This window comes from Microtus oregoni, unplaced genomic scaffold (genome assembly GCF_018167655.1).
Source record: "Microtus oregoni isolate MIOR12 unplaced genomic scaffold, Mior012 000029F_ref0000214, whole genome shotgun sequence".
Lineage (NCBI taxonomy): Eukaryota > Metazoa > Chordata > Mammalia > Rodentia > Cricetidae > Microtus > Microtus oregoni.
In genome coordinates, this window is record NW_024543088.1 from 24,068,500 (window position 1) to 24,093,810 (window position 25,311).

Here is a 25,311-nt window from a genome sequence, read left to right on the forward strand (position 1 = left end):
CCTTTAAGAGACAAGCCCCGCCCACTCCCTCCCCTGTCTATTGAGGCAAGCAGATCTTCCTTCTGCTTCCAGCCTGAGTTCCTTCTTTTCCATCTCTCTGGAAGAGGTACCTTCTGCCTCTCTCCCTTCTTCCTACTTCTCCCCTCAATCCCCCCCTCTGCTCTTCTCCCTTCTCCCCTTCCTTCCTTTCCCTTTCCCCTCCATAACCCAGTAAATAAATACCCACTTTCTCTGCATGGTGTACCTGATAGGTCTCTGTCTCTCACCTGCTGCGTGGCTCCCTGCCTGGGACCAGCTGCCTTTATGGCCCCGTCATGCTCTTGTGCCTGCTGCCTGCTGCACCCACTCGGGGAATGGCGTCATTTTATTTTTACCGTAACACTTGTTCATTTTGAAAACTCATAAACAGGAAAAGAAAGAAAGAAAGAAGAAAGAAAGAAAGAAAGAAAGAAATTAAAGTTACTACAATATAAAGTGGAATCTGAGAAGACATGTGAGCCACGGTCTACTTCATGACAACAAGCCCTTCCCTTCTTTGGAACTATTACAACAATGACAGCATCCAAAACCCAAACAGAAAGTTTATTAAGTCAAATGTGTCCAATTTTCAGAAAGGAAGGACGGAAGAATGAATGAATGAATGAATGAATATGAAACATGCAAAACATGTGGGGTTAGGTTTTAATTTCAAAAAACATTATTTTCAGCTATGCATCTGTGTGCATGTGTTTGCAGTTACTAGGTAAAATGTGGGGTGTCTTCTTATGAGGGTGATAGTTTTAGAGATGTGAACACTGGCGTTCTGGGGGAAGATGCAGGAATACCTTCTCCAGAGACCGTAGACTTTGACTGAAATAGAAAGAAATTTGGCTAAGCTGCAATTAAGGATTTATAATACTTGGGAGGGGAGGAAGAGAAAGAATTATTCAAATAACTCAGTAGGCAATCATGGTGGCTCTCATCTTTAATTTCAGGACTTGGGAGGCAGAAGTTAGCAGATCTCTGTGGACTTGGGAGTAGCCAGGGCTACATATTGAGACCTTATTTAAAAAAAAAAAAGCTGTGTGTGGGAGACTTGGTAAGCTAGAAAGTTAATTACCCACAAAACCTAAGAACAAAAAAGAACAAAAGTATAAAACAAGGAGAAACAAGGAATTCACTTGGTGAACAAGCTAAAATGTGGTAAATCATGTTCCTTAATATAAACAGTAAGAAAACACCTTAAAACAGAATAACAAAGTCCTTAGGGAATAAAGGGAGGCCTTTGCCTTTGTGGGGCAATTATTTTTTACCTACTTAATTTCTACCCTTTAACCTTTTGCCTTTGACTGGTTAATTAGAAACAAAATCTGAAAACGAAAACAGATTCTGAGCAGTCACAAGGCACATGCAACTGGTGTGGGCACCCTTCTAGACTGGCTCTAGATTATGAAAATCCCCACATATGGAAGTCTATTATACAAAAAGAACAGATCAGCTGCATGGAGCCTATGGCCACTGCCATCTCTAGACTCCTCAGAACTGGAGCTATCCTGGGAGTGGTGGCCATGCATAAATGAGGAGAAACCCCTATGTTTATCAGGGCCTCAGGTACGCTGGGTGTAGTTACTGGCTGAATGGCAGATGGGAGACCCAGGGATACAAAAGGCCACCACCGTATTTTCCTTCTGGGTGAAGAATGGCAGCCAGTGGTGGCTAACATCTGTAATCTCAGCTCTTGGATGCTTGGGGCAGGAGAATTGTCTCAAGTTCAAGGCTAGCCTGCATATAGAGTGAAATCTTGCTTCAAAAATCCACAACAAAAACATCAACAACCCCTCAGACAACAATGAATGATTGGCCTCCACCAAATCGCCTCAGCTGGTGCCAAAGGAAGAGACTGGCGTTTCCTGTTCCAATCACACCTCTCTTTTTATGTATGTTTTGAGTAACACTGAACACCTCCCTCCAAACAACAACAACAACAACAACAACAAAGCACTGAAATTAAGAGAAAGGGTAAGCTGCTATAGGGAAAACTAGATATAGGAGCTGGGGTTCCCACAGCCTGAAGGAATCCATGGAGTAGGGGTCGGTGGTAGAGGGGTGGAGGGGGGTAAGGGGAAGATGAAGGAGTCTGCGGAAAAGCCAGCTTTTCCTGAGTGCAGAACAAATGCTGCAGCTTTGGTCATATCAAGTGTTTCCCTATGGACAGCATTTTTAAAAATTGAAATCCAAGTTCGTCAAATCAAGTTTGAGGCTTATGAACCAGTCATTTTCCCCCAAATGGATAAGAAAATCAGACAGTCCAAACTAACCTCTAAAGACGGATTTGTTACACAAAACTGATTTCAGTAGTGCATTGGTAGGTGTGTCTTCAGTTCTAAAGAAAAACGTTCTAGTTTTAACTCTCTGGGTTACAGGGCAGAGCGGGCAGGAGTTGGCTGGGGTACTGAAAGCCTCCATTCCCAGGGCCAGGCCTGGTAAGCAACTAGGTGCTAAGTCTACACAATGCCAACACCCATCTGAACTCAAGCAAAACGAGTCTGGCTAGATTCAATGCTAAACTGTTTCTCTGGGTAAATCCCAAAGTTAGTCCAGTAAGCATGTTTATGAGTTACCCTTCCCCCATTACTTTTAAACCTTGAACCTGGAGGAAATAAAAGAACCCCCCCCCGCCCCATCCCCCTACCCCCGCCTAGTTCTAATTAATTAGTGATGGGATCACGATAGAGCTTGAGAACTGTTACATAATATCCACAAGTCCACAAGCCATAGGCATTTCCCTCTGTGTCTGTGGGAACCAGGCTCACGGTGACACTCTCTCCACGGGACCTAAATCTTCATATAGTGAAGTCCCTCATGGAAAATGAGATAGTATTCATATATACACACATCATCTCTAGACTACTTACAATAGCCCATAACCTGGAAACTCTATGTAAATATTTCTTGAAAGGCATTACTCAAAGAATAATAACAAGGCTAGGTGGTGGTGGCGGTGCACGCCTTTAATTCCAGCACTCTGGAGGCAGAGGCAAGCGGATCTCTGTGGGATCGAGGCCAGCCTGGTCTACAAGAGTTAGTTCCAGGACAGGCTCCAAGGCAACACAGAGAAACCCTGTCTTGAAAAAAAAACTAAACATATAACAACAACAAAATAACAAAGGGAAAAGAATCTTTGTGTTCATTCGGGAGACTTCCATGATGGATGAGACTATGCTTCCCACCCAGGGTTGGCTGAATGGCAGATGTGGAACAGAGGGCTGGGATTTTTTTCCCCTTCTGGGTAAAATGTGAGGCCCCAACTGAGCCAAAACAACTTCAGTGGGTACCACTCTAGAATGAGGCGCCGGGCTTTCCCCTTCACCTCACCTCTCTACTTTTATTTATGTTCTTGGTGATTTGGGGGAAAGTTCATAAATAAGAGAAAGTGGAGAAGGAACATGGCTTTGTTTGGTTTTCCCTAGGTAAAGGGGAGAAAAGTGACTAGGGAAATTATTAGACATAGAGTCAAGCCTCCCCTGTATTCTCCGAGGAATTCTCCAACTTTAAAGATTCAGGGGCTCAGGAGGGGCCACAGCTCCGCAGCACTGGAAAGACCCCAGCAGCTAGGACAAGTTAGGACAAGTGTGTCCTCCCCACACTACATTGTCAGGAGGAGAGGACAGGGCGTGGGAACATTGCCTGAGTGCCCACTGTGTTTCTTTGACTGCAGCCGGCTTTGCATTCTCAACAGTTTAAAAAAAATACAGTAAGGCACGGTGGTGCTTGCCTTTAATCCCAGTGCTCGGGAGGCAGAGTCAGGTGAATCTCTGTGAGTTCAAGGTCAGCCTGGTCTACAAAGCCAGTTTCAGGACAGCCAGGGCTGTTACTCAGAAAAACCCTGTCTCGAAAACCCAAAAGATTAGGAATAAAAAAATGCAGTAGCTTACCAACACAGTAATAAAACATGCCAAAGTAACCTCTAGGGGTAAGTTTGGCTTCAAAAAACTAAGTTTTCTGTTATGAATGTATGTCTTCAGTTCCAATGTAAAACATGAAGTTTCTTACTATGCAAATTAGAGAAAGAATAAAAGAAGCCAAAACTGTTTCAGAGACTGGGCTAGAAATCCTCTCTCCTGTGCACTTAGAAACAGAGCTGACATTTATATGAAGAAAAGAAATATGAATGGCCAATCTAGCAATGAGAGAGTTAAACTACTTTTGAAAAATCAAAGTTGCTCCAATCAGCATACCTCACTTAACAGGAAAGAGGTAACTTTGTACAAAACAAACAAAACCCCAAAACAACAAAAACAAATAGAAAAGGATTAAGGAGGGAGGGAGGAAGGAAAGAAAGAAATTTTGTTTCTGTTTTGTTTTAAGTGATTTATCAGTACACTGTGAATTAGATGCCAAGGGGAAGGTCCTCAATAGCCAACTTCTAGAAAGGACATTTGACCTCAGGGAATACAGAGGATGCTTGCACACATGTGTATGTACCATAGTTACCATTCCCCTAGTGACTTTTCACCCTTTAACCTAGAGAAATCAAACAGACTTTCGACTGGCTAATTGGAAATCCAATCGAATAATGAAATTGATTTAAAAGCATGACATAATATTTACAAGTCCAAAAATTCCATGCAATCGATCCTTGGTATGTCTGGGAAATTAGTTCTTTTTTTTTTTTTTGTTTTGTTTTGTTTTGGTTTTCGAGACAGGGTTTCTCTGTGTTGCCTTGGAGCCTGTCCTGGAACTAGCTCTTGTAGACCAGGCTGGCCTCGAACTCCCAGAGATCGGCCTGCCTCTGCCTCCCGAGTGCTGGGATTAAAGGCATGCGCCACCACCGCCCAGTCCGGGAAATTAGTTCTAAGACTTTCCATCCTTCCCAGAATCCTAAACCTCAAATGTTCAAATTCCTAATGCAAAGTCTTGTTCTGTATATACATTATAATTTTAGACTATTTGTAATACCCCACAACATGGAAATGCTCATTAATAGCTTTTATACAAGGGAAAAAGTGTGTGTGTGCAACAGAGACCTAAGCATCCTGGATAAAACGACACTCTCTATCCATGGTTAGCAGATGCAAACCCCAGGATGCAAAGAGCTGGCTGTTTTTTAAGAGACTCTCAAATCGAGCCAGCATCACCTCAATCAGTGCTGCGAGAAGACAGGGAATTCCCCAATTCCAACCCAACCTTCCTCTTTTATCTGTGTTCTTGAACAAGACTCAGAAATGGGGAAAGGGAAATGGCTGTAACTGGTACAGTTCTATTAAATCAACTGAGAGGTCCCAGCAAAGGAAGGTCCACTGGAGCTGAGAAGGCACTTCCCCTGCCTACAATACTGGGTGTGTGTGTGTGTGTGTGTGTGTGTGTGTGTGTGTGTAGTTGAGATGATGATAACATCCACTGGCTGAGAAAATAGCTCAGTAGTTAAAGTACTTACCACAAGAGCAACACACATGTTTCTGGAGACCAGAACCTATGGAAATGCTGGGTGGGTGTGGTGACCAGGAGACAGGATCCTTGGCCCAAGCTAGCTAACTAGACTAGCCCTGTTGATGAGCTCTGATGAGGTGGGGAGCCATCAAGAAAGACTCGATGTCAACCATCGGTTTCCATACTCATATAGGATCATATAGATATAAGGATGCCCTCACACACACACGTACATTTGAACATGTATGCATGGACACCACACCTATCTATGAGAAAAAAAGTAAGCAAGATAACATTTTGATATCAGCTTCTTTGACCACAGCACAATTTTCCTACCAGAATTTTTTTGCTGTTGCTACTTAATCCAAAGTTTATCAAATCAAATTTGTGATCTCCAACCAGCTTTTTTCCCAAATAAAGAAACAAGTAAAACTAGAATATTCCAAAATCTGTAACATGTGAGGATAAGCTAGGTTTCAGAAAATTCTTCCATGTATGCATCTTCAAATTTTATGCACTTAATTTAAATTTAAGTTTTTTTTAACTAGGTAGGTTATAGTAATAGAAAATGTTGAAGCTGGGCGGTGGTGGTGCACGCCTTTAATCCCAGCACTCAGGAGGCAGAGGCAGGCAGATCTCTGTGAGTTCGAGGCCAGCCTGGTCTACAAGAGCTAGTTCCAGGACAGGCTCCAAAGCTACAGAGCTCTCACCAAACAAACAAAAAAAGAAAATGTTGAAAACCATTGCTCTGGAACACAGGTTAAGTCATCAGCCATGTTCTCCACTTAGGAAGAAACTGTAACTACCAAGAACAGAGGGAGGCATGGCTGCCTACTCCAGCAACAAAGGATTTTAATTGGTTGAGGAAAAAAAAGTATTAGACAAGTTACCATACCTCATTCATGTAAAAAGAGATAGCTTCCTACATAAAATTAGAAAGAAGGAAGGCCAAAAAAAGTTAAGGTAAAAAAAACAAGGAAGCTGTTGGTGAACAATTAGGAGGCTGGAGCAGAGGCTGAGAAAGGGGGCTTCTGTAGGGACTGGCCACAGGCTGCTCAGAGGTACACAGAGGACCTCAATGCAGAGCCATTTACAATCTCCATTTCTTTTAACCCGTACAGTTTTTTGAGTTAGATACTTAACATTTCTCCGGACTGGGGAGGGACTGAGTAGGGTAAATGCTAGAAACACATCACGTAAGTACCAGAAGGACTGTGGGCATGAAACTGGGGCATTCCGCCCTCACCTCTTGATGAACATAGTGCCTTATTGTGAACAGAAAGTTCAGCAGAATCCATCTCTCTAGTAATCCCGTCAGTAGACAAACATCCCAAATGGAGAAGGGATCATATTGCTCATGCTTTCTTTGTGAAAACACGCGGTGCCCACTTCCTGACTGAGATCAAGAGTAAAACTGACATGATCAGTATTTTCTTTCATCCCCCAGATTCAGGAAACTGAAGACACTGACAGGGCGCTGGAAGCCAAACACTTTTCCGATGTTTAAGATGCTCAGGAAGCTCAGAGAGTTGAAGATTCACAATCTCCACCTCATCCCACCCCTTCTCCGGGGCGGGAGCGGGGGTGGGGGCGGGGGCGGGGGTGGGGGGCGGCCTGTACAGTGGAGCTCCGGGGATGGGATGTAGTTTTCAGGTGTCATGTTGGGGTGGGCTTTCCAGTGGTTCAGTTGCTTTGGGAGCACCTTGTTCTTGTAACTAACCTTAGCAAACTCATTAAGGTAACTTGGGTGGAATAATTTATTTGATCTGCCGCAGGCGCCCTCTCTGGGATGAACGGATAGTCTGCTGTCTGTATATGAGTATTCTCAGTTTGTCTGGGCCTGCCACCAAAGATCATCAAAGCAGGGTTTGTGGATGGAAGGAGGGGACCAAAAGGTCACCCGAATATCCAGGCCACCCCTCTCTGCCCTAATTGCACCCTCATAGGTAGGGAAGGATTATGGGAGAGAGATTCCGACATAGCCAAGCAGGACTCATGATCTTTGCTGGGGAGGGTTGCTTCCAGTGTGACTGCTCTAAACTTGCCCTAGCTTCTGCTCCCAGCGCCCTCACCCACTGTTCTGAAAATTAGCCTAACAAACCCACCGGTGCTCCGCCCCCCCGCCCCCCCCCCCTCGCTCCCGCCGAGTGAATTTGGCTGGAACTGCACCTAGGGTCGTCCTTTAGACCGCAGGAGGTCTCCCTTAGGGAAGGGATTTTAGCAACGTCTCAGTGAAATGTTATACCGTAACTGTCACGATCGGGTCCACCACTTCGGCAGTCTGCGCACGGCTGACTCCTTCTGAGACTAATAAAGAATTATATTCTATTCGCCAGTGATATGGAATGAACAAAGTAAACGAACTTGATCATTTTCCAAAAGAACAACAGATCTCACTTTTAAAAGTAATGTGCCTTCCATTGTACAGGAGAGCAGCGCAGGTGAAGAAAACAAAACTTCAGCTTTTCAGAAAATGCTACTCAGTAGGCCTCTTCCGAAGGGGAGCGTTGACAGCCTTGGGGACCAAACTCAGTGCTTTGCCATAGCTTTGGGAGTTGCAGGAAGCCACGCCTCTGTAGGTTCCAGACCAGCCAGCCCGAACCAGCCCAGAGCGCTCTGTGTGAGTTTAACAACGAATAGAAGGAAGGCCCGAGTCAGCAGCTCATTGGCCGGCCTTTCTAAGGAAGGCGAGCCCCCACCCAGATCGGCCACACCCCTGACCCGGAGCTGTTACCTGACCGCGTTGACCGGAGGGTTGCAGAGACGGATCAGCGCCAGGGAGTTAGGCAGCCTCAGAAACTCAGCCATTTTCCCAAGGTATCCCGCACCTCTGATGCCTTGGGCGGCCTGGGTCTCCTTTTCTGGGTCGCCCCGAGAGGAGGGGCACGCGCTGGACCAATGGGAGCAGCCGCGGCCACCGCCTCCTGCCCCTTGCACCGAGTCTCAGCAAGGCTGGCTGCGCTCCAGAGGGAATGGCCAAAGGCAAGCCTAGCTGCTGGATCTCACCACTGTCCTCACCACGTGTTCTCAAAACAATCAGTCACCTGCCCTGGTAGGAAGCCCCGATGCTCCCCCTCCACCCCCCCATTCCCCCCCCCCCTCCCGTCTACTCATCCCTCTCTGGTTCGGCTGGAATTTCTTCTCACAGTTCACCCACGAGCTACGCACCTGTTATAGGATGAATGTAGGCTGGATACTGACAATAAACCGTGCCTTGTCTCTTCCCTCTCAAAGGTCAGCCTGAGCAAGGTCCTTCCAAATGCGTATGCTTCTCGTGGTTGCCAAAGCCCACCAAGTGGCCGGAAAACACTGTGCAGATCGGCAGGAAACACACATATGCACACAGACGCACGCGCGCGCGTTTAAATCTTCACTGATGTCTCCCAAGTTTTAACAATGTCTAAAGATTATTTTCACACATGTTCTTTACTTCCTGAAATTAAGAAAGGGTCTAGCTAGTAGAAAAATGCTGACTGCCCTGGATGTCCCGGGTACAAGCAGCTGTCAGAGTCATCCCAATAATCGGAATCCACATGTCAAGGACAGCCCAGCACCCAAAGCATGCCCTCAGGTGCCAGCGATGACAAGAGCCTCATGGGAGCAAGTGGCTACTGAAAGCGACAGGATTATCTATCTAATGCCTCTAAAACAGTGCCTATTCTGCAGATTCTAACCTGTCCCCAAACTCTGCCAGTGTGTTCTGTTGGTGGAAGTCTGCATGGTCAGCCCAGGTCTCCCCTATAAGGAGCAATAACTTCAGCTTTGCCTCCCTCCAGATACTATCCTAGGAACTCGAACAGCTAGAGGTCAAGGTTTAATAGCACTGAGTGGCCTTAGCACACCTCACCCTGTGGGGCATGGGGAGATATCGAGCACACTTTGGAGCCAGCTTGAGACTCTTTGTCCTCTCCGCCTTGCAGGAGTCAGTCAGTGGCCACTATGTCTCTGCATTTTATTTTAGTTGAACACAGAACTTTCTGCTGTGTCCCCTATCGTGGGGTTGTGGTGCAAGCTTCTGTGTAAATCTAAAACGCTGTCTGGCTGTTTGGGGTTGGCTCCTCATCAGGGACATGACTTGTACGAGGTAAGTGAGGCATTTAGGGGACAAAGTTCAAAGGGCAGTTAATATCAGGATCACCCAGTGCTGACCCTGCTGGCTCCGCAACAAAAACAGGCTCACCCACAGTCCTCTCCATTAGTCCCTCTGGAAATGGTACACATTGTGAGACTACCGGATACAGCTAGGTGGTAGCATGCTGATTTCTCTTTTCCTGGTCCTACAACCTTGTCCTTATGCACGGGTTCCATATGTGTTGAGTCCATGGGTGTGAAATTTGTCAGTTAGGTGGTTTCTCTTACGTTGCCGTCTGTAGAATGCTTGACTATTCGAGAGTCTTTTGATCATTGGTGTGAACTACCATATCCTTCTGTTATTTTACTCAGTTTGCCTTCTGAAGCGCTCAGCTACTTCATAGGATGTCATTCCCTGAGGGTTAACACGATGCACCTTCTGCATGTCACCCCTTTGCTCAAGTCCATTGCTTTCACTGTAGGAACTGCGTTGCCTTGAGTGCCCAGTTCACGGAGGTATCTCGGGTTTGCTAATGCTTCCAAGGAATCATTGTAAGCACTGGAACTGCTACGGTGCCCAGGAAGTCAATGGTGGACCCTATCGAAAATACTGCTGGTCAGTGCAAGTCTCCATCTATGGGAAGAACAGGGGTGGCTCTTTGTCCCCATCTCAAGATCTCTGTCTACTGGAAAGCTCAATCTCTCAGGCAAAGTCTCCAATTCAGTCTCATTGAAAGGAAGGAAAATACCCATGGGTCTAATAATCCTTCTCTTTTTAACTTTGCATTACGTAAGTTTTCAAGTGTGCACCAAAAATCAAAAATGAGAGCACAGTAAAGCAACACTATCAGTCTGTGACCGCTGATCGCTGTTGCCCTCCCGTGTTGTATAGTAATGTCACTCCCAGTACTATGGTGTTTCAGCATTGACTCTGCCCGATGCAGTATGATGGTGCTTGGCATGGTGGTGCAAGCCTGTAATCCCAGTTAGCACTCAGGAAGCTGAGGCAGGAGGATCACCATGAGTTTGAGGCCACCCTGAGCTATATAGAGGTCTCAAAACAAGCAAATGAAGGTGATGTAATGGCCTTTTCTCCATTCTCCTCCCAACTTCTCTCTATTATGTTGCATTTCCATCCCATACCTACCACCATGACTTTTCAAAAAAAAAAAAAAAAACCAGGAATTTTAATAGGTAAAAGGGCAAGGGCCCTAGAGGTGGCTCGGAAAGCCGGAAAGCTCAGAACTATCTCTGCGATTTATTTACTTTTGTACTTATGACCTATCAGCTCCCAAAGTCTCAGGGCATTCAGATGTCATCATTGTAGGCAATAGTTCAGTAGGTCAAAGGAGAGATGGCCGTGGGGGAGGGGGCAGAGAGAACAAAGACTGACTTTACCTCCGGGCATCTAGTCATAACCCTGGTAAGCTTTACTTATTTCTCCCTCATCGTAGAGCATCATAGTGTTTGTTCAGGGAAGACTTTTACAAAGAACTGGGGGCGTAGAGAGCTGACAGGATTATTTAAGACCATATGGCTGTTAACAGAGATTCCTTCTGAGGAACTGGATCACACACCTGTGTGGTCTAACAGCCCTGGGATTTCCAGGGCAGACCAGCAGCTTGGAGTCCCATGAGAGCTGGTTATAGCTCAGGTCCAAAGATGGAAGGATATTTGGAGGCAGAATTCCCACTTCCTTAGGACGCCTCCCTCAACTCTCCTCTAAACACCTCCAGTCACTTGGACAAGACCCACCCATGCTATGGAGCATCATGTACTTACTGTATTCAAAACCAGCTAATTTGGGCTAGAGAGATGGCTCATCAGTTAAGAGCGCTAGCCGCTCCTTCACAGCACCTACATGGTAGCACTCAACCGTCTGTAACTCTAACCTCAAGGAATCCGAAGCCTTCTTCTGGCCTCTGTAGGCATCAAGCTTGCACGTGGTTCATAGATATACATGCAGGCCAAAACACCCACACACATAAAAATAAACTAAAAAACTAAAAAAAAAATCAGCTGATGGAAATGTTATTTCTTTCTAAAGAATTATTTTACAGAAACACCTAAAATGATGTTTCACCAAGAAAACCTGGCTTTTGTGGTCTAATCAAGTTGACATAGAAGATCAGCTGCCATAGAAGACAGAGAACAAGATTTGGCTCTGTGCATATGAAAAGAAAATAATTTGAGTTTATTTAAAATTTTTATTATTATAAAAAAGAAAATAGGTTATTGTTTTTTTTTCCCTTGCTCAAGTGTGACAATCAGACAGGAAAAGACGCTAGAAACCATAACAACTTCAAGACCAAATATCCTTATTAAAATGAACAATGATAAGAAACACTGTTCCCAGGGTTTAGGCCAAAAGGCCTGGTTCACAGTCCCCAACATTAGAACTGGCCACCTATTCCAATAAGCCAAGCAAAGCAATGAATAGCATGGAAGGTCAGAAAATGGAGAGTCATCAGTGTGGGTACTGGGAAGAATAGATAAATGGGTTCTGTGAGCACAAGCTCACCTTCCAGGGGCTAACAAGACCTTTGTACAAAAGAGAAATGAAGGAAGAAGTTGGGTTATGATCTATGATGTGGGATGTCCTTCTGTAAATGTGTTGCTTTTATTGGCTAATGAATAAAGCTGTTTTGGCTAATGACTTAGCAGAGTAAATCCAGGCAAGAAATCTGAACAGAGATATAGGGAGAAAGAAGGGAAAAAAATCATAGAGATGCCATGTAGCTGCCAAAGGAGAAGGATGCCCAGAACCTTGCCAGGAAGACACAGCCTCATGGAGATACACAGATGAAAATGGGTTAATATAAGATATAAGAGCTAGCAAGGGATATACCTAAGCTATTGGCCAAACTGTGTTGTAATTAATATAGTTTCTGTGTGATTATTTGGGTCTGGAAGGCCAGAAATGAACAAGCAGTCTCTGTATACAAATGTCACCAATGTACCTCTTTGATTTAATTGTAGTGGGGCGATCTGCTCTCAGTGTTGCACGCCAGGTCCCTGCTGCCCAGCGTCCGCCTGCGCTGTCCGTCTGCCAAATGTCACCAATGTAGGCCAGCTACATCTACATAAAATCTGAGAGAGCTTGGGAAGAAATTTTAGACACTAAAGAACAGAGTTAAGCATGGCTTTTTGGTAGCAGCATTTTCTTTGGGGGGTGATGTGGGAGTGTCATATATCAATCTGTTGATTTCATTGGTTAAGTAATAAACAAACTGCTTGGGCTCATAGCTTAGAACATAGGTGGGTGGAGTAAACAGAACAGAATGCTGGGAGGAAGAGGAAGTGAGGTAAGATGCCTCAGACAGAGACGCCATGCTCCCGGCTCCTGGGCAGACGCGCGATGAAGCTCCGACCCAGGATGGATGTAGGCTAGAATCTTCCCGGTAAGCACACCTAGCTGTGCTACATAGAATATTAGACATGGGCTAGTCCAGGTGCGAGAGTTAGCCTAGAAGAGGCTGGATAGAAATGGGCCAAGCAGTGTTTAAATGAATACAGTTTGTGTGTTGTTATTTCAAGCATAAGCTAGCATGTGGGCGGCCGGGGTGCTGGGGACGCAGCCCCGCCGCTCCATACTACTACAGGGGGGCTCTGTTTGCTAGAAGCAAGCAAGGCATGATTCCAAGGCATGATTCCTTTAAGAGGAGGCTTCCTGACCCAGCGTTAGCAGCAAAAACTGCACAGCACCTTTAAGAGATGGCTTCCTGGTTTGTGCTGATGGGTCAGTCGTTTGGTTGATCATTGTATCAATTCTTGTCAGGAGCCATTTCCCCAAAAAGTATTGCAGGGACCATTGTCCTGGGGATGTTTGCAGAGAGCCCCACAGCCCAACTGTATTGAGAACTGTTTGTTGGCGGAGCCCACCCCACACCCATATCTTGAGAGCTATCTGTTAGTGGAACTTGCCTCACATTCCAACTCTAGAGAACTGTTTGTGGTTGGAATCACAAAAGGAACGATTCCGCTTGCATAGAGAACACTAGGTGTGTCCACTCGTAACCTCCTGACCAACGACTTGTCACCAACTCGTGACCAAGTATCTACTCGTGACCATTGCTGCAAGATCCCTTCCTGCCCTTACCATGCCCCTGCCCCCACCCCAAGCCAAATTCCTTATCCAGGGGCTATATAAGCCACAACCATTATAAACGGAGACTTTGACAACAGATCTTGCTTGGCCTCGTTCCTCTTTCCTGCCCATGTCTTTTCAGATAGCGCCTCTTCAGGACCCTGGAATAACTGACCTGCCAGGCGGGTTACAACCCTAGACTAACTGACCTGCTGGGCGGTTACAAATTCTGATCCCACTAGGAGGTTGTGGAAAGTTGCTGATGTTGTTATTACTTGTTGGGACAATCTGGTTCCCATAACATGTTAGTTAGGGTTTCTATTACTGTGAGGAGACACCATGAGCATGGCAACTCTTATAAAGGGAAACTTCATGGGGTCTCACTTACAGTTTAGAGGTTTAGTCCATTATTGTCATGTTGGGAAGCAAGGCAGAATGAAGGCAGACATGGTGCTGGAGCTGAGGAGTCCTTACATCTTGATCCAAAGGCAACAGGAAGTGAACTGAGACACTGGGTGTGGCTTGAGCATATATGAGACCTCAAAGCCTGCTTCCACAGTGACACACTTCCTACAAGGCTATACGTACTCCAAATAAAACCACACATCCTAATAGTGCCACCACCACACATAAGATGGGTATTCCTGCTCTGGGATACAGCCTTGTCACCCTGGATAATTGGGCTCATTGTGGACGTGGAGGGTGATTTGTCCTGTGAGCTTCCCTGGTTGTGAAGATTATTGCCAGCCTTGTTCTTTTTGAAAGCTAAGGTAACTACAGAAAAGAGTGGAAGAAAAAGTTGAAAAGGCAAATAAAGAGTCAGAGAGGAACCATATCTCAACACCAAGGCCATGGTTCAGAGTCTTTGAGTCTATTGTAGCTGATTATTAGATCAGTGTAAATCTATCTTGATTGCCTGAAACTTTTTGTTTTGTTGTTTTTCGAGACAGGATTTCTCTGTGTAGCCCTGGCTGTTCTGGAACCCACTCTGTAGACCAGTCTGGTGTTGCGGGAGGTCCTCCCACTCCTCCAGCCTATCACCGCTGAGGTACCAGCCCACTGGGGCGTGGTTTCTCTCCCTTTAAAAAAGCGGCCACTTCCCTCTCCTCTCTCTCTTCACTTCCTGCTCCGCCTGCGACTAGACTCCTTTCCTGGTTGCGAAGAGGGCTGTTGCCTGGGACAGTGATCTGTAAGTTTTTTCCCCTTTAAATAAATACCACCCTAATAATCATAACCCCGAATTGGTGTGGCATTGTTTGTGACTTACGCCTTCATTTTGGCACCCAACGTTTGGTTTTAGAACCTCTCCTTTCCCCACTCGCAGCCGCGAGTTCGGCTTGGCGGCCCCAAGTTCGGCTTGGCGGCTGCGGGCTTGGCGGGCGCAAGTTCGGCTTGGCGGCTGCGGGCTTGGCGGGCGCAAGTTCAGCTTTGCGGCAGCGGGCTTGGCAGGCTCTAGTTCGGCTTGGCGGGAGCCCCTCCTTCCTCAGCCGCCAGAGGCCTTGGACTCCCCACGTGGATTTAAACTCCACAGGCCCGCGTAGTCTCTGGCCGCCTGGTTTGCTCTTTTCTGAGTCATTTTTAAATCTCCCTTGCAAGTACAGCTCTTAAGTGGCACGAACCAGAGCACGTGGTTGCTGAAAGCTGCAACCCCTCAGGGTGACTTGTTCCGTCTCAGGAATTGATTTAATTAGATTTATTTTGTTGAGAAACTTGCATTTTCCAGTTTTTAACATCTACTAAGGTACTGAAACAGGACCATGTTTTCACCGCGACTCTGCAACAGCGCCACCTGCTGGATAATAGGTAATATTGCAGTTTTTGTTTCTAACGCAAATTTTACTGCTTTGTTTTCACTAATACAATGGATTAGTAAATTTATATTTACTAATACAATGAATTACATCATACAAGGTTTATATGATTATGGGGATACCTTAATTTGCTTGTTACTAGCCTTCAGTTTTCTTTTCCATATTCTATCATTAAGGAAGAATATGGCACTCCTAAGAACGATTGAATCTTTACGTACTAATAATGAACAGAAGAATATGGCACTCCTAAGAATGATAGAATCTTTACGAACTAATAATGAACAACTAATTGACAGGATTAAAATTATTGAAAATCAGAGGTTATCTGAACAAGTGGATACTATGACAGACAAAATTGATTTTATCCAAGGGTATTAGAAAGTTACCTGAAAGGGTTCAGGCTGTTGAATTTGACGTTCAGACTTTATCACAAAGTTTTGATAAGGTAACAGACAGAATGTACCTCCAAGATGGGAATCTACATGATATACAAGAAAAGTTTAAGGAGGACATGTTATCTTTGAAGGAAAAAATTAAAGCTTTGGAATCACAGGTGCAGAATGGGGACCAAAAAATTGATACCTCAGTGAAATCACTGGAAATATATACAGGTCAGGAGATTCAGGATTTAAGAGAGACAATGATAAAAAGATTTGAAAAGATTGGGGAAATTATTACAGCTGGTGAACAGAGTAAGGAGACACAAGGACAGGATATAAGGCCTCCACCAGCTATTAGAACTAGCTTACCCAGGGTTCTAGCGACATACCCTATACTTAATTCTGAAAAAGCATCAACTTCTAAAGGCTCAAAGGGAGTCAGAGAAGCTAGATGGACGCCAATAGCAATGAATGATCTGAAAGAAATTAAGCAAGCTGTTGTTAATTTTGGCTTGCACAATGCATATGTAAAGGAAATGATAAGGACTTGGGCTTCTAATGCTAGAGCTACTCCCCATGATTTCCATCAGTTAGTGTCTGCAGTTTTAGATAATGGACCTTCCTTGATGTTCGGAATTTATTTCAGAGAAGAATCCAAACATATGGAACAGCAAGGAAGAGCAAAAGGTATTGAGGTTTCCCAAGATCAAATTCTTGGTGCAGGAGAATATGCTGATCCACAGGTCCAAGCTCTTTATGACGATGAAGTACTGTGTCTATGTCACCAAGCAGCTTTAAATGCTTGGAATAGGATACAAGATCCAGCAAAAAGGGTTGAATCATATACCAGAATTAGGCAGGGACAGAGAGAACCCTTTATTGACTTTTTGCAAAGATTAATTAAGGCTCTGGACATAGGGGTAACAGACCCAGAAGCTAGACGAATACTTCTTGAATCTCTAGCTTTTGAGAATGCAAACATAGAATGCAAAAAGATAATTGGGCCTTTAAAGTCTAGATCAGCACCTGTGGATGAATGGATTCAGCATACGATGAATGTTGAGACATTTAGCTATAATGATGAATCTTGGGTAGGAGAAGCGATTTCCAAAGCAATGAGGAGACATCAAACTGCCAGGTGTTTTAATTGTGGTAAATTAGGACATTTGCAAAGGAATTGCAGGCAAAGAATTTCTAGGAATAATATCTCTTCTGGGAATGACAAAAATAGGAGACCTCGGCCTTCAGGTATTTGTAGGAGATGCGGTAAAGGCAGGCATTGGTCCAACGAATGTAGGTCAACAACAGACAGACGGGGCAATCCGATATCATCGGGAAACTCCATGGGGGGCCTCTCGCAGGCCCCCAAGCCAACAGTGGCCCAGTCATTCCCAGTCACAGTGGAGCACGTGCCTCACCAAGAAAATTAAAAGCTCCAATTTCTGCTGTAAAAAGTAATACTGGTCTAAATGAAGAATTACGTGTGGAGGATGAGTCAAAAAACCCAATAGGACAGAATAAACGTATATTTTGGCAGACTTCTATTAATGATCAAAGACCAAAGCTAAGAGTCTGTATAAATGGCACTTTTATTGAAGGCTTATTAGACACAGGTGCGGATGTAAGTATCATTACCCCAGAATCTTGGCATCCGGATTGGCCTCTTCAAGAGGTAGATGTTCAATTCCTGGGAATTGGAACCCTATCTCGTGTAAAACAAAGCACAAGATGGGTTGAATGCATAGGGCCCGAAGGGCAAATAGGAAGACTAAGGCCATATATAGCCAATATTGCCATAAATTTATGGGGCCGTGACCTGCTACAGCAATGGAATACCCAGATTAACATTCCTGTATTTCCAGGAACTCATAATTCTGGGAAGGATATGATGAGGTATTATGGAAAAAGGTCACCAGCCATTCAGGCTGTACAAGAACATACAGCAAATACCAAACCTTTAAAGGTACCAACGGCCCTACCTTTAAAATGGCTAACTGAGAAGCCAATATGGACCAAACAATGGCCTCTAGCTAAAGATAAACTACAGGCATTGGAAGAGCTGGTGCAAGAGCAACTAGATGCTCACCATATTGAAGAATCAACCAGCCCTTGGAATTCTCCTGTGTTTGTTGTAAAAAAGAAATCTGGTAAATGGAGAATGGTGACAGATCTAAGAGCTGTCAACAAAGTAATTCAACCTATGGGCCCACTACAATCTGGAATTCCTTTGCCTTCTCTGTTACCAAAAGGATGGCCTCTTATAGTTATTGATTTGAAAGATTGTTTTTTCACTATACCGTTACAAGAAAAGGATAGAGAAAAATTTGCCTTCACAGTGCCTACTTACAATAATTCTCAGCCTAATAGGAGATATCAATAGACTGTCCTCCCACAGGGTATGCTCAATAGTCCTACACTGTGCCAATATTTTGTAAGTAAGCCATTGGAAATAATTCGTAAACAATTCCCCAAGTCCATCATTTATCATTACATGGATGACATCTTATTATCTGATTCAAATAAAGATACTTTAGAAAGGATGTTTGAAGAAGTAAAGAAAGTCTTGCCTAGGTGGGGATTACAAATTGCCCCTGAAAAGATTCAAAGAGGAAATTCTATTAATTACCTAGGTTACAGAATAGGGTTAGAGAAAATTAAAACGCAAAAGGCACAAATTAGGAGAGACCTGTTAAAGACTCTTAATGACTTCCAAAGATTGTTAGGAGACATTTCCAGTCTACGACCAGCTGTTGGGATAACACCTGATCTAATAGTTCATTTAAACAAAACCTTAGATGGTGATAAAGATTTGAATAGTCCAAGAGAACTGACAGCTGAAGCAGAAAAGGAACTGACAATGATTGAGGAAAAATTACAGGAGGCACATGTGGATAGGGTGAACCCAAATCTTAGCTGCATCCTAGTCATATTGCCTTCCAGAATTTCTCCTACAGGGATTCTAATGCAGAGGGAAGATATTATTTTAGAGTGGATATTTATACCTAATAAACCAAGTAAAAAATTAAAAACTTATGTGGAAAAGGTCTCTGAATTAATTATAAAAGGTAAGCTGAGACTTCGTCAACTAGCAGGTATAGACCCAGCAGAAATTATAGTGCCTTTTACTACTGAAGAAATAAAAAAGTTATGGGAAGACAATGAACCGTGGCAAAGAGCTTGTGCTAACTTTTTGGGAGAAATTAATAGCAACTATCCCAAAAGTGATAGACTTAATCTCATAAAAAGAACTTCTTGGATTCTTCCTAGAATTGTACGTGATGCTCCAATAACTGGAGCCCGTACGTTCTATACTGATGCAAATAAATCAGGGAAAGCAGGTTACAAGTCAGATGAATTGAGTAAGGTGGAACAAAGCCCTTATAATTCTGTCCAGAAGGCAGAATTATATGCCATTCTTATGGTGCTAAGGGATTTTAAAGAACCTCTTAATATAGTTACAGATTCACAATATGCAGAAAGAGTTATCTTGCATATTGAAACCGCTGAATTTATACCAGATGACACAGAGTTGACTTCATTGTTTATCCAGGTACAAGACATAATCAGGAACAGGCTTTGTCCGATGTACATAACACACATCCGGTCCCATACAGGTCTGCCTGGTCCTCTAGCCCAAGGCAATGCTGAGATTGATCAATTATTGATTGGAAGTGTGTTGCAGGCCTCGGAATTTCATAAGAAGCATCATGTCAATAGTAAAGGCCTAAAGAAAGAATTTTCCATTACTTGGCAACAAGCTAAGGACATTATAAAGAGATGCCCTACTTGTTCTTTCTATAATCAAACACCGTTGCCTGCAGGGAGTAACCCAAAGGGTACTAAGAGAAATGAAATCTGGCAGATGGATGTGTTCCACTTTATGGAATTTGGTAAATTAAAATATGTACACCACACCATAGACACGTATTCAGGTTTTCAATGGGCTACTGCTCTGAGTTTAGAAAAGGCTGATTCAGTAATCACACATTTATTGGAAGTTATGGCCATCATGGGTATACCTGCGCAAATAAAGACAGATAATGGTCCAGCATATGTATCTAAGAAAATGAAACGCTTTTTTGATTATTATAATATAAAACACATTACAGGTATACCAAATAATCCTACAGGTCAGGCAGTTATAGAAAGATCAAATCGTACTATAAAGGATATGCTGAACAAACAGAAAGGGACTGAAAATACCCCCAGAAATAGATTACATAATGCTTTATTAACCTTGAATTTTCTTAACGCTAATGAGAAAGGAATGACAGCAGCAGAAAGACATTGGATAATGGAAAAGTCTGCTGAACTAAATCAACCGATTTATTTCAAAGATGTGCTGACCTCTCAGTGGAAGCCAGGAGATGTGCTACGTTGGGGAAGGGGTTTTGCTCTTGTTTCCACAGGAGAAGAAAAATTGTGGATACCATCAAAATTAATAAAGTTTCGATTTGAAGAGGAGAAACCTCTTGGAAAGGAGAAATGACAACTCATCCACAACGATGATATTCATACAGGTGGTAAGAAAAACATATAGAATGGGGGCAGGGTTCTGTTCTTATCTCCACAGGAAAACACTCATCTTTGAGAAATTCAAGGGACCCTGGATGTTTGGATACTGACAGATGGAAAAATACCTGCCCAGTAGGAAATATCAAGACAACTGAATGGGTTGTGTAAGTAATATTAAACCATATTTCTAAATTTATAAAGCTGGTTTTGAAGTTGGACTCTGGCTCAGTCCCTCTCCAATTCCAAGCCTGTTAGTAAGAGAAAAACCCAGAGTTTCTGGAGTTTCTGTCTCATGTCAAGAGCCATGATATGGGACAGAAAGAAATATGAGTTTAGAAAACATCTTTGCTTTTCTTCATATCTATCATACTTTTCATTGAATATATCTATCATGTCTTTCATTGAATATATATATATATATGTCTATATGATTAATGTTTAAGTTTTTCATAATGAACAATGAGTTTTTCCTGAAGTGACATTTGAAGTTTCCAGGAAGAAGATGGGGCCCCATAACAACAACTCCACCTGGTTGATATGACGTCATGATACTGATAGCGCTACTACAAGACCTGCTTTTGGTACCAGCTGCACAAGACAGTTCCAACTTGGTTAGCTGAAATGGTGCACATCTTATACAACATTTTGGCCAGACCTGCACAAAATACTCAGAGACTATTGGCAATTTTAAAAGACATTGATCTTGAAATTTAACCATCATTTCACTTTCACAGGATCCCCCAGAAAGAACGTCGCCCCCATGACAGCTGGAAGTAATTCTAGAGGACGACGTCCCCTCTCCCAGTAAAGTTTGCCCTTGGGTTTAGGGACATCATCTAGGGGTTGATTATAATTAGTATACGATTGAGGGTTGGGGGAGGAATTTTATACGCTCAGGGATCATTTTGAAAAAAAAAAAAAGAGGGATGATGGGATAATAGATTTGTAATTGTGAGTTACTGTTTTTAGACAAATACATTGGTATAGATTCTTGTATATTGATACAAAGTTAAATTATATTGACTATTGTATGCATGCATGTTTCTACCTCTGTTTAAACATTTTTATGTATTGACATATATTGTATTGATATATATTGTATATATTTACCATATTGCAGTGTACATTTCTACCTCTGATTAAGATACTTATATAATGATTGTGTATTGATATATATTTACCTACTGCAATGTATATTTGTACATTGTTTATATATGGAGGTCATTGTCCTCATTTGTTTCACAGTTGTTTATTGTCTTAGTCTTTAAGTTAGATAGATATTGAGAATTATATAGACTAATAGTCATCTAAGTTTGTCATTTATAATAGACTAATCAGGTTCTTTAGATATATAGAGATTATACTCAGTATAGATAGATAATTTTCAACTTCTTCAAAGAGCTGTAGAAAATGGCCTTTAATCTAACTCAGAGTTTTGAGGTAGTGAGACACAATTGCTCCTGGCAACACCACTCTATTCCCGAGAGAATGTTGAACACCAAAGACACTCCACCTGGAGCCTTTCTTTTTGGCAGAACTGGCGTTTGGGCAAAGAAATGCCCATACCTCAACAACTGACAAAGATACAGAGCATGCATCAATGGATAAAACAGGATTGTCATATCCTGCCAAGACAGGGTAAGATAGTTTTGAAAAGTTGCTTGCCTTAGAAAATGGTATGTCAGTTATGTTAGGCCTTAGCCAAAGTTGGTTGCTTCAACGCTGCTAATGTGACTTTGGGTGATTGCCCAGGTAGCCGGTTGTCTCTGTGATTTGTTGCATGTTTTGGAAGTTGTTTTACTGAACTTCCTAATTACCCAGGTAACATTATTTCCCTTCTCAGATCTTCGATGGGGTTGAAGACTATATAAATGTAGTTACTTTCTCTCGTGACTTGGCCAAGTTATTTATTATACAAGACCTAAGCTAGTTAGAATAGGATATTTGTACTTATTGTATATAATTTCATAGTAGGTTTAGAACTCTCTTATTTAAACAAAAGGGGGAGGTGTTGCGGGAGGTCCTCCCACTCCTCCAGCCTATCACCGCTGAGGTACCAGCCCACTGGGGCGTGGTTTCTCTCCCTTTAAAAAAGCGGCCACTTCCCTCTCCTCTCTCTCTTCACTTCCTGCTCCGCCTGCGACTAGACTCCTTTCCTGGTTGCGAAGAGGGCTGTTGCCTGGGACAGTGATCTGTAAGTTTTTTCCCCTTTAAATAAATACCACCCTAATAATCATAACCCCGAATTGGTGTGGCATTGTTTGTGACTTACGCCTTCAGTGTGGAAGAAAAAGTTGAAAAGGCAAATAAAGAGTCAGAGAGGAACCATATCTCAACACCAAGGCCATGGTTCAGAGTCTTTGAGTCTATTGTAGCTGATTATTAGATCAGTGTAAATCTATCTTGATTGCCTGAAACTTTTTGTTTTGTTGTTTTTCGAGACAGGATTTCTCTGTGTAGCCCTGGCTGTTCTGGAACCCACTCTGTAGACCAGTCTGGCCTCAAACTCACATAGGTCTGCCTGCCTCTGTCTCTCTGAGTGATGGGATTAAAGACGTGCACTACCACCACCAAGCTTGCTTGAAACTTTTGAAAGTCTGGTTTTAATGATTTTAAATTTGATGGAAATGTCATCAGCTTATATTTCTAAAAATCTGGTTATGGTTTGTTGGAACCAAAGGGAAGAAGCGTTCTTAGTTGAATGGTGGAACTAGATGTGCCTATAATGCTAACACAGAACCACCTTTCCATTAAGAGGGCCTTCTCCCGCAACTGACAGGAAACTTCCCTAAGGCAAGTGTTCATTGTATTCATTCTTGTATCTCTAACATCAGTGCCTCCTGTTTGTGTAAATGAAAATAAATGGAATTAAAGAGGCTAACATTCTAGAACTATCACTGGCTAACTTTGTGCCTTCTGGCAAATTACACAATCCTTATAGTCAAACATGTATTACAAATATCCTTTGGTCTAAAGTGTGCATGGCTGTATATGCCTGTAGGCCAAAGCTAGGGAGGTTCAGGTAGGAGGCCAGTCTGAGTTAAAGAGGGAGATTTTATCTCAGAAAACAAAAAAAGTCATTGTTCTAACACTGGGAACACTTTGTATTATTCTACAGGTCTGTGGGGGGTTCTTGGTTGTCTAACCCATCACCCTCATTTCAACACTACTAGTCGTGTTGTGAAAGATGACTAGCTTTGTAGTCTTTCTAAAGTACAAGTTGAGATGTTTCTTTGAAATACAAAAGGGTAAATGAAACCAAGCCCTGTCAGTGGCTGTACCATAGAGTCTGCTTGCCTTCTAGAACTGCATCGGTCAGTAATTTGTTCCTATTCAGCCAGTTAAAAATGAAAACAGAGTTCCCTTCATTTCTGGGTCAATATGAGGTTTTACGCCTTGTTATTGATGAGTGTGTCCACTCTAGGATTCAAGTTGGTTCATACACACACACACACACACACACACACACACACACACACACACGTTATATCCAGTTCCAAAGGGGAAGGTAGCCTGTATCATCAGCTCACCACTAAAAATAGTTCCAGGCTTTCATCCAAGCGTGTTTCAAGAACAAGAGAGTGTATCATTAGGAAAAAAAAGTTACAGTTAATGTTCATTGTAGTATGCTGGTGAAAGACCTGGATAAATCCAGACCCCTCCCCCCCCAGCAGGAAGAGAAGAATCAAAAATCTAGGATTAGCAGGTTCAGTGACTGTGTTTCAGGAACTAGCTGAAGATAAAGTTAGATTGTAATCTTGAGAATAATCTTGAGAAACAGGGAGTCTCTCCTTTGTGATTATCATTGTCCTGTGTTTTAGGAACTAGCTGATTATGACCTTGGGAGTGGTCCTGAGAGGCAGGGAGTTGCCCCCTTGTGACCATCACTGGATTTTTGGAATTTTCTATGACCCCTTTGAATTACTGGGCTGTGGTTTTTTTTCCCTTAAAAACTCCTTCTCCTGGTCACTCGGGTCGAACTCTTCCCCTGCGTGGGTTATGAGTCTCGGCCCCGGCCCCAGTGCACTGGTTCCCGTCTCATCTCATCATTAAAGCCTCGTGTGATTGCAGCAAGGACGGTCCCTTGTGAGTTACGGGGGGGGGGGGGGGGGGGGGGGGGGGGGGGGGGTGTCGGGGTGTGTGTGTGTGGGGGGGTCGTGTTATCCCGAGACTTGAGTGAGAGTCTCCCCAGCACGGGGGGTCTTTCACTGGAAATTTCTATGCACTATCGCAAGTAACAACAGCCCCAGGTTGTGTGGGTACGAGTGGTTTTTACAGTTGGGTCAGGTTCACAGAGGTTAAGTAAGTAACTTAGCAATGTAACACCAACACCCTCAGAGGTGAAGCGGGCAGCATCGCAGCCGGCGAACGCAGTCTCAGAGGCCGACACCCAGTAGGGACATCCGAAAGCCTCAAGGGATCTTGCGATTTCGTTCAGTTGCCCGCAAACGTGGACTGGAGCGGTGAGTTTCGGCTCGCAAGACCGTCTATAGAAAAAACACCTGGGAGCCCAAGACCCGCAGCTAGGCTGAAGGTGCAGGAAGTGACTTCACACGCGGAAGTGCCAGAGGCGGCGCCTGCGCCCTGGGGCGGGTGTCCTGCATAAGTCTTCTTCAGCGGGTGCTGGTGACGTGGCGTCTGGGGCAGCTGAGGCGCGCTCAGCCAGACTCGCTGCCCACGACTCAGCCTGCGACGTTGGCAGACGCCGGCCGGGAAGGTTTGGTACCCGAGTCAAAGCGCCACTTGCTCGGCCGCCCGAGCGCATCCCTGGTGTCCGCATCCAGCCTCTGAATGCACGCGCGACTCCCTCCCTGCCCTACGATGCGGGTGCAAAGGAAAACCAGGGCGTGCTTGTTTTTTAAAGTTAGCGAAATCTACAGAAGGGTCCCAGTCTCTTGGTGGAGAGGATAAGGCGTTTATCTGGCTTCCTGCGGCCACCTTTAGATGGTTCTTCCTTTTCTGGAAAGAACATCCAGGGGTGCGATCCCAGGGAGGTTATCGAATAATAAATAAGCCGCTGTTGTCGCACCATGCTGGT

At 43.8% G+C, this 25,311-nt stretch overlaps 1 protein-coding gene across 1 annotated transcript in view; it reads right to left on the reverse strand.

The window, feature by feature from the left end:
• Positions 1–8,292, reverse strand: part of Ehhadh (enoyl-CoA hydratase and 3-hydroxyacyl CoA dehydrogenase) — a 32,531-nt gene extending 24,239 nt beyond the window's left edge. Inside the window, exon 1 of the mRNA XM_041678280.1 lies at positions 8,144–8,292. Within this exon, the coding sequence (XP_041534214.1) occupies positions 8,144–8,217 (74 nt within the window). The 5' untranslated portion in view covers positions 8,218–8,292. The remainder of the gene's footprint in view (positions 1–8,143) is intronic.
• Positions 8,293–25,311: the final 17,019 nt, after the last annotated feature.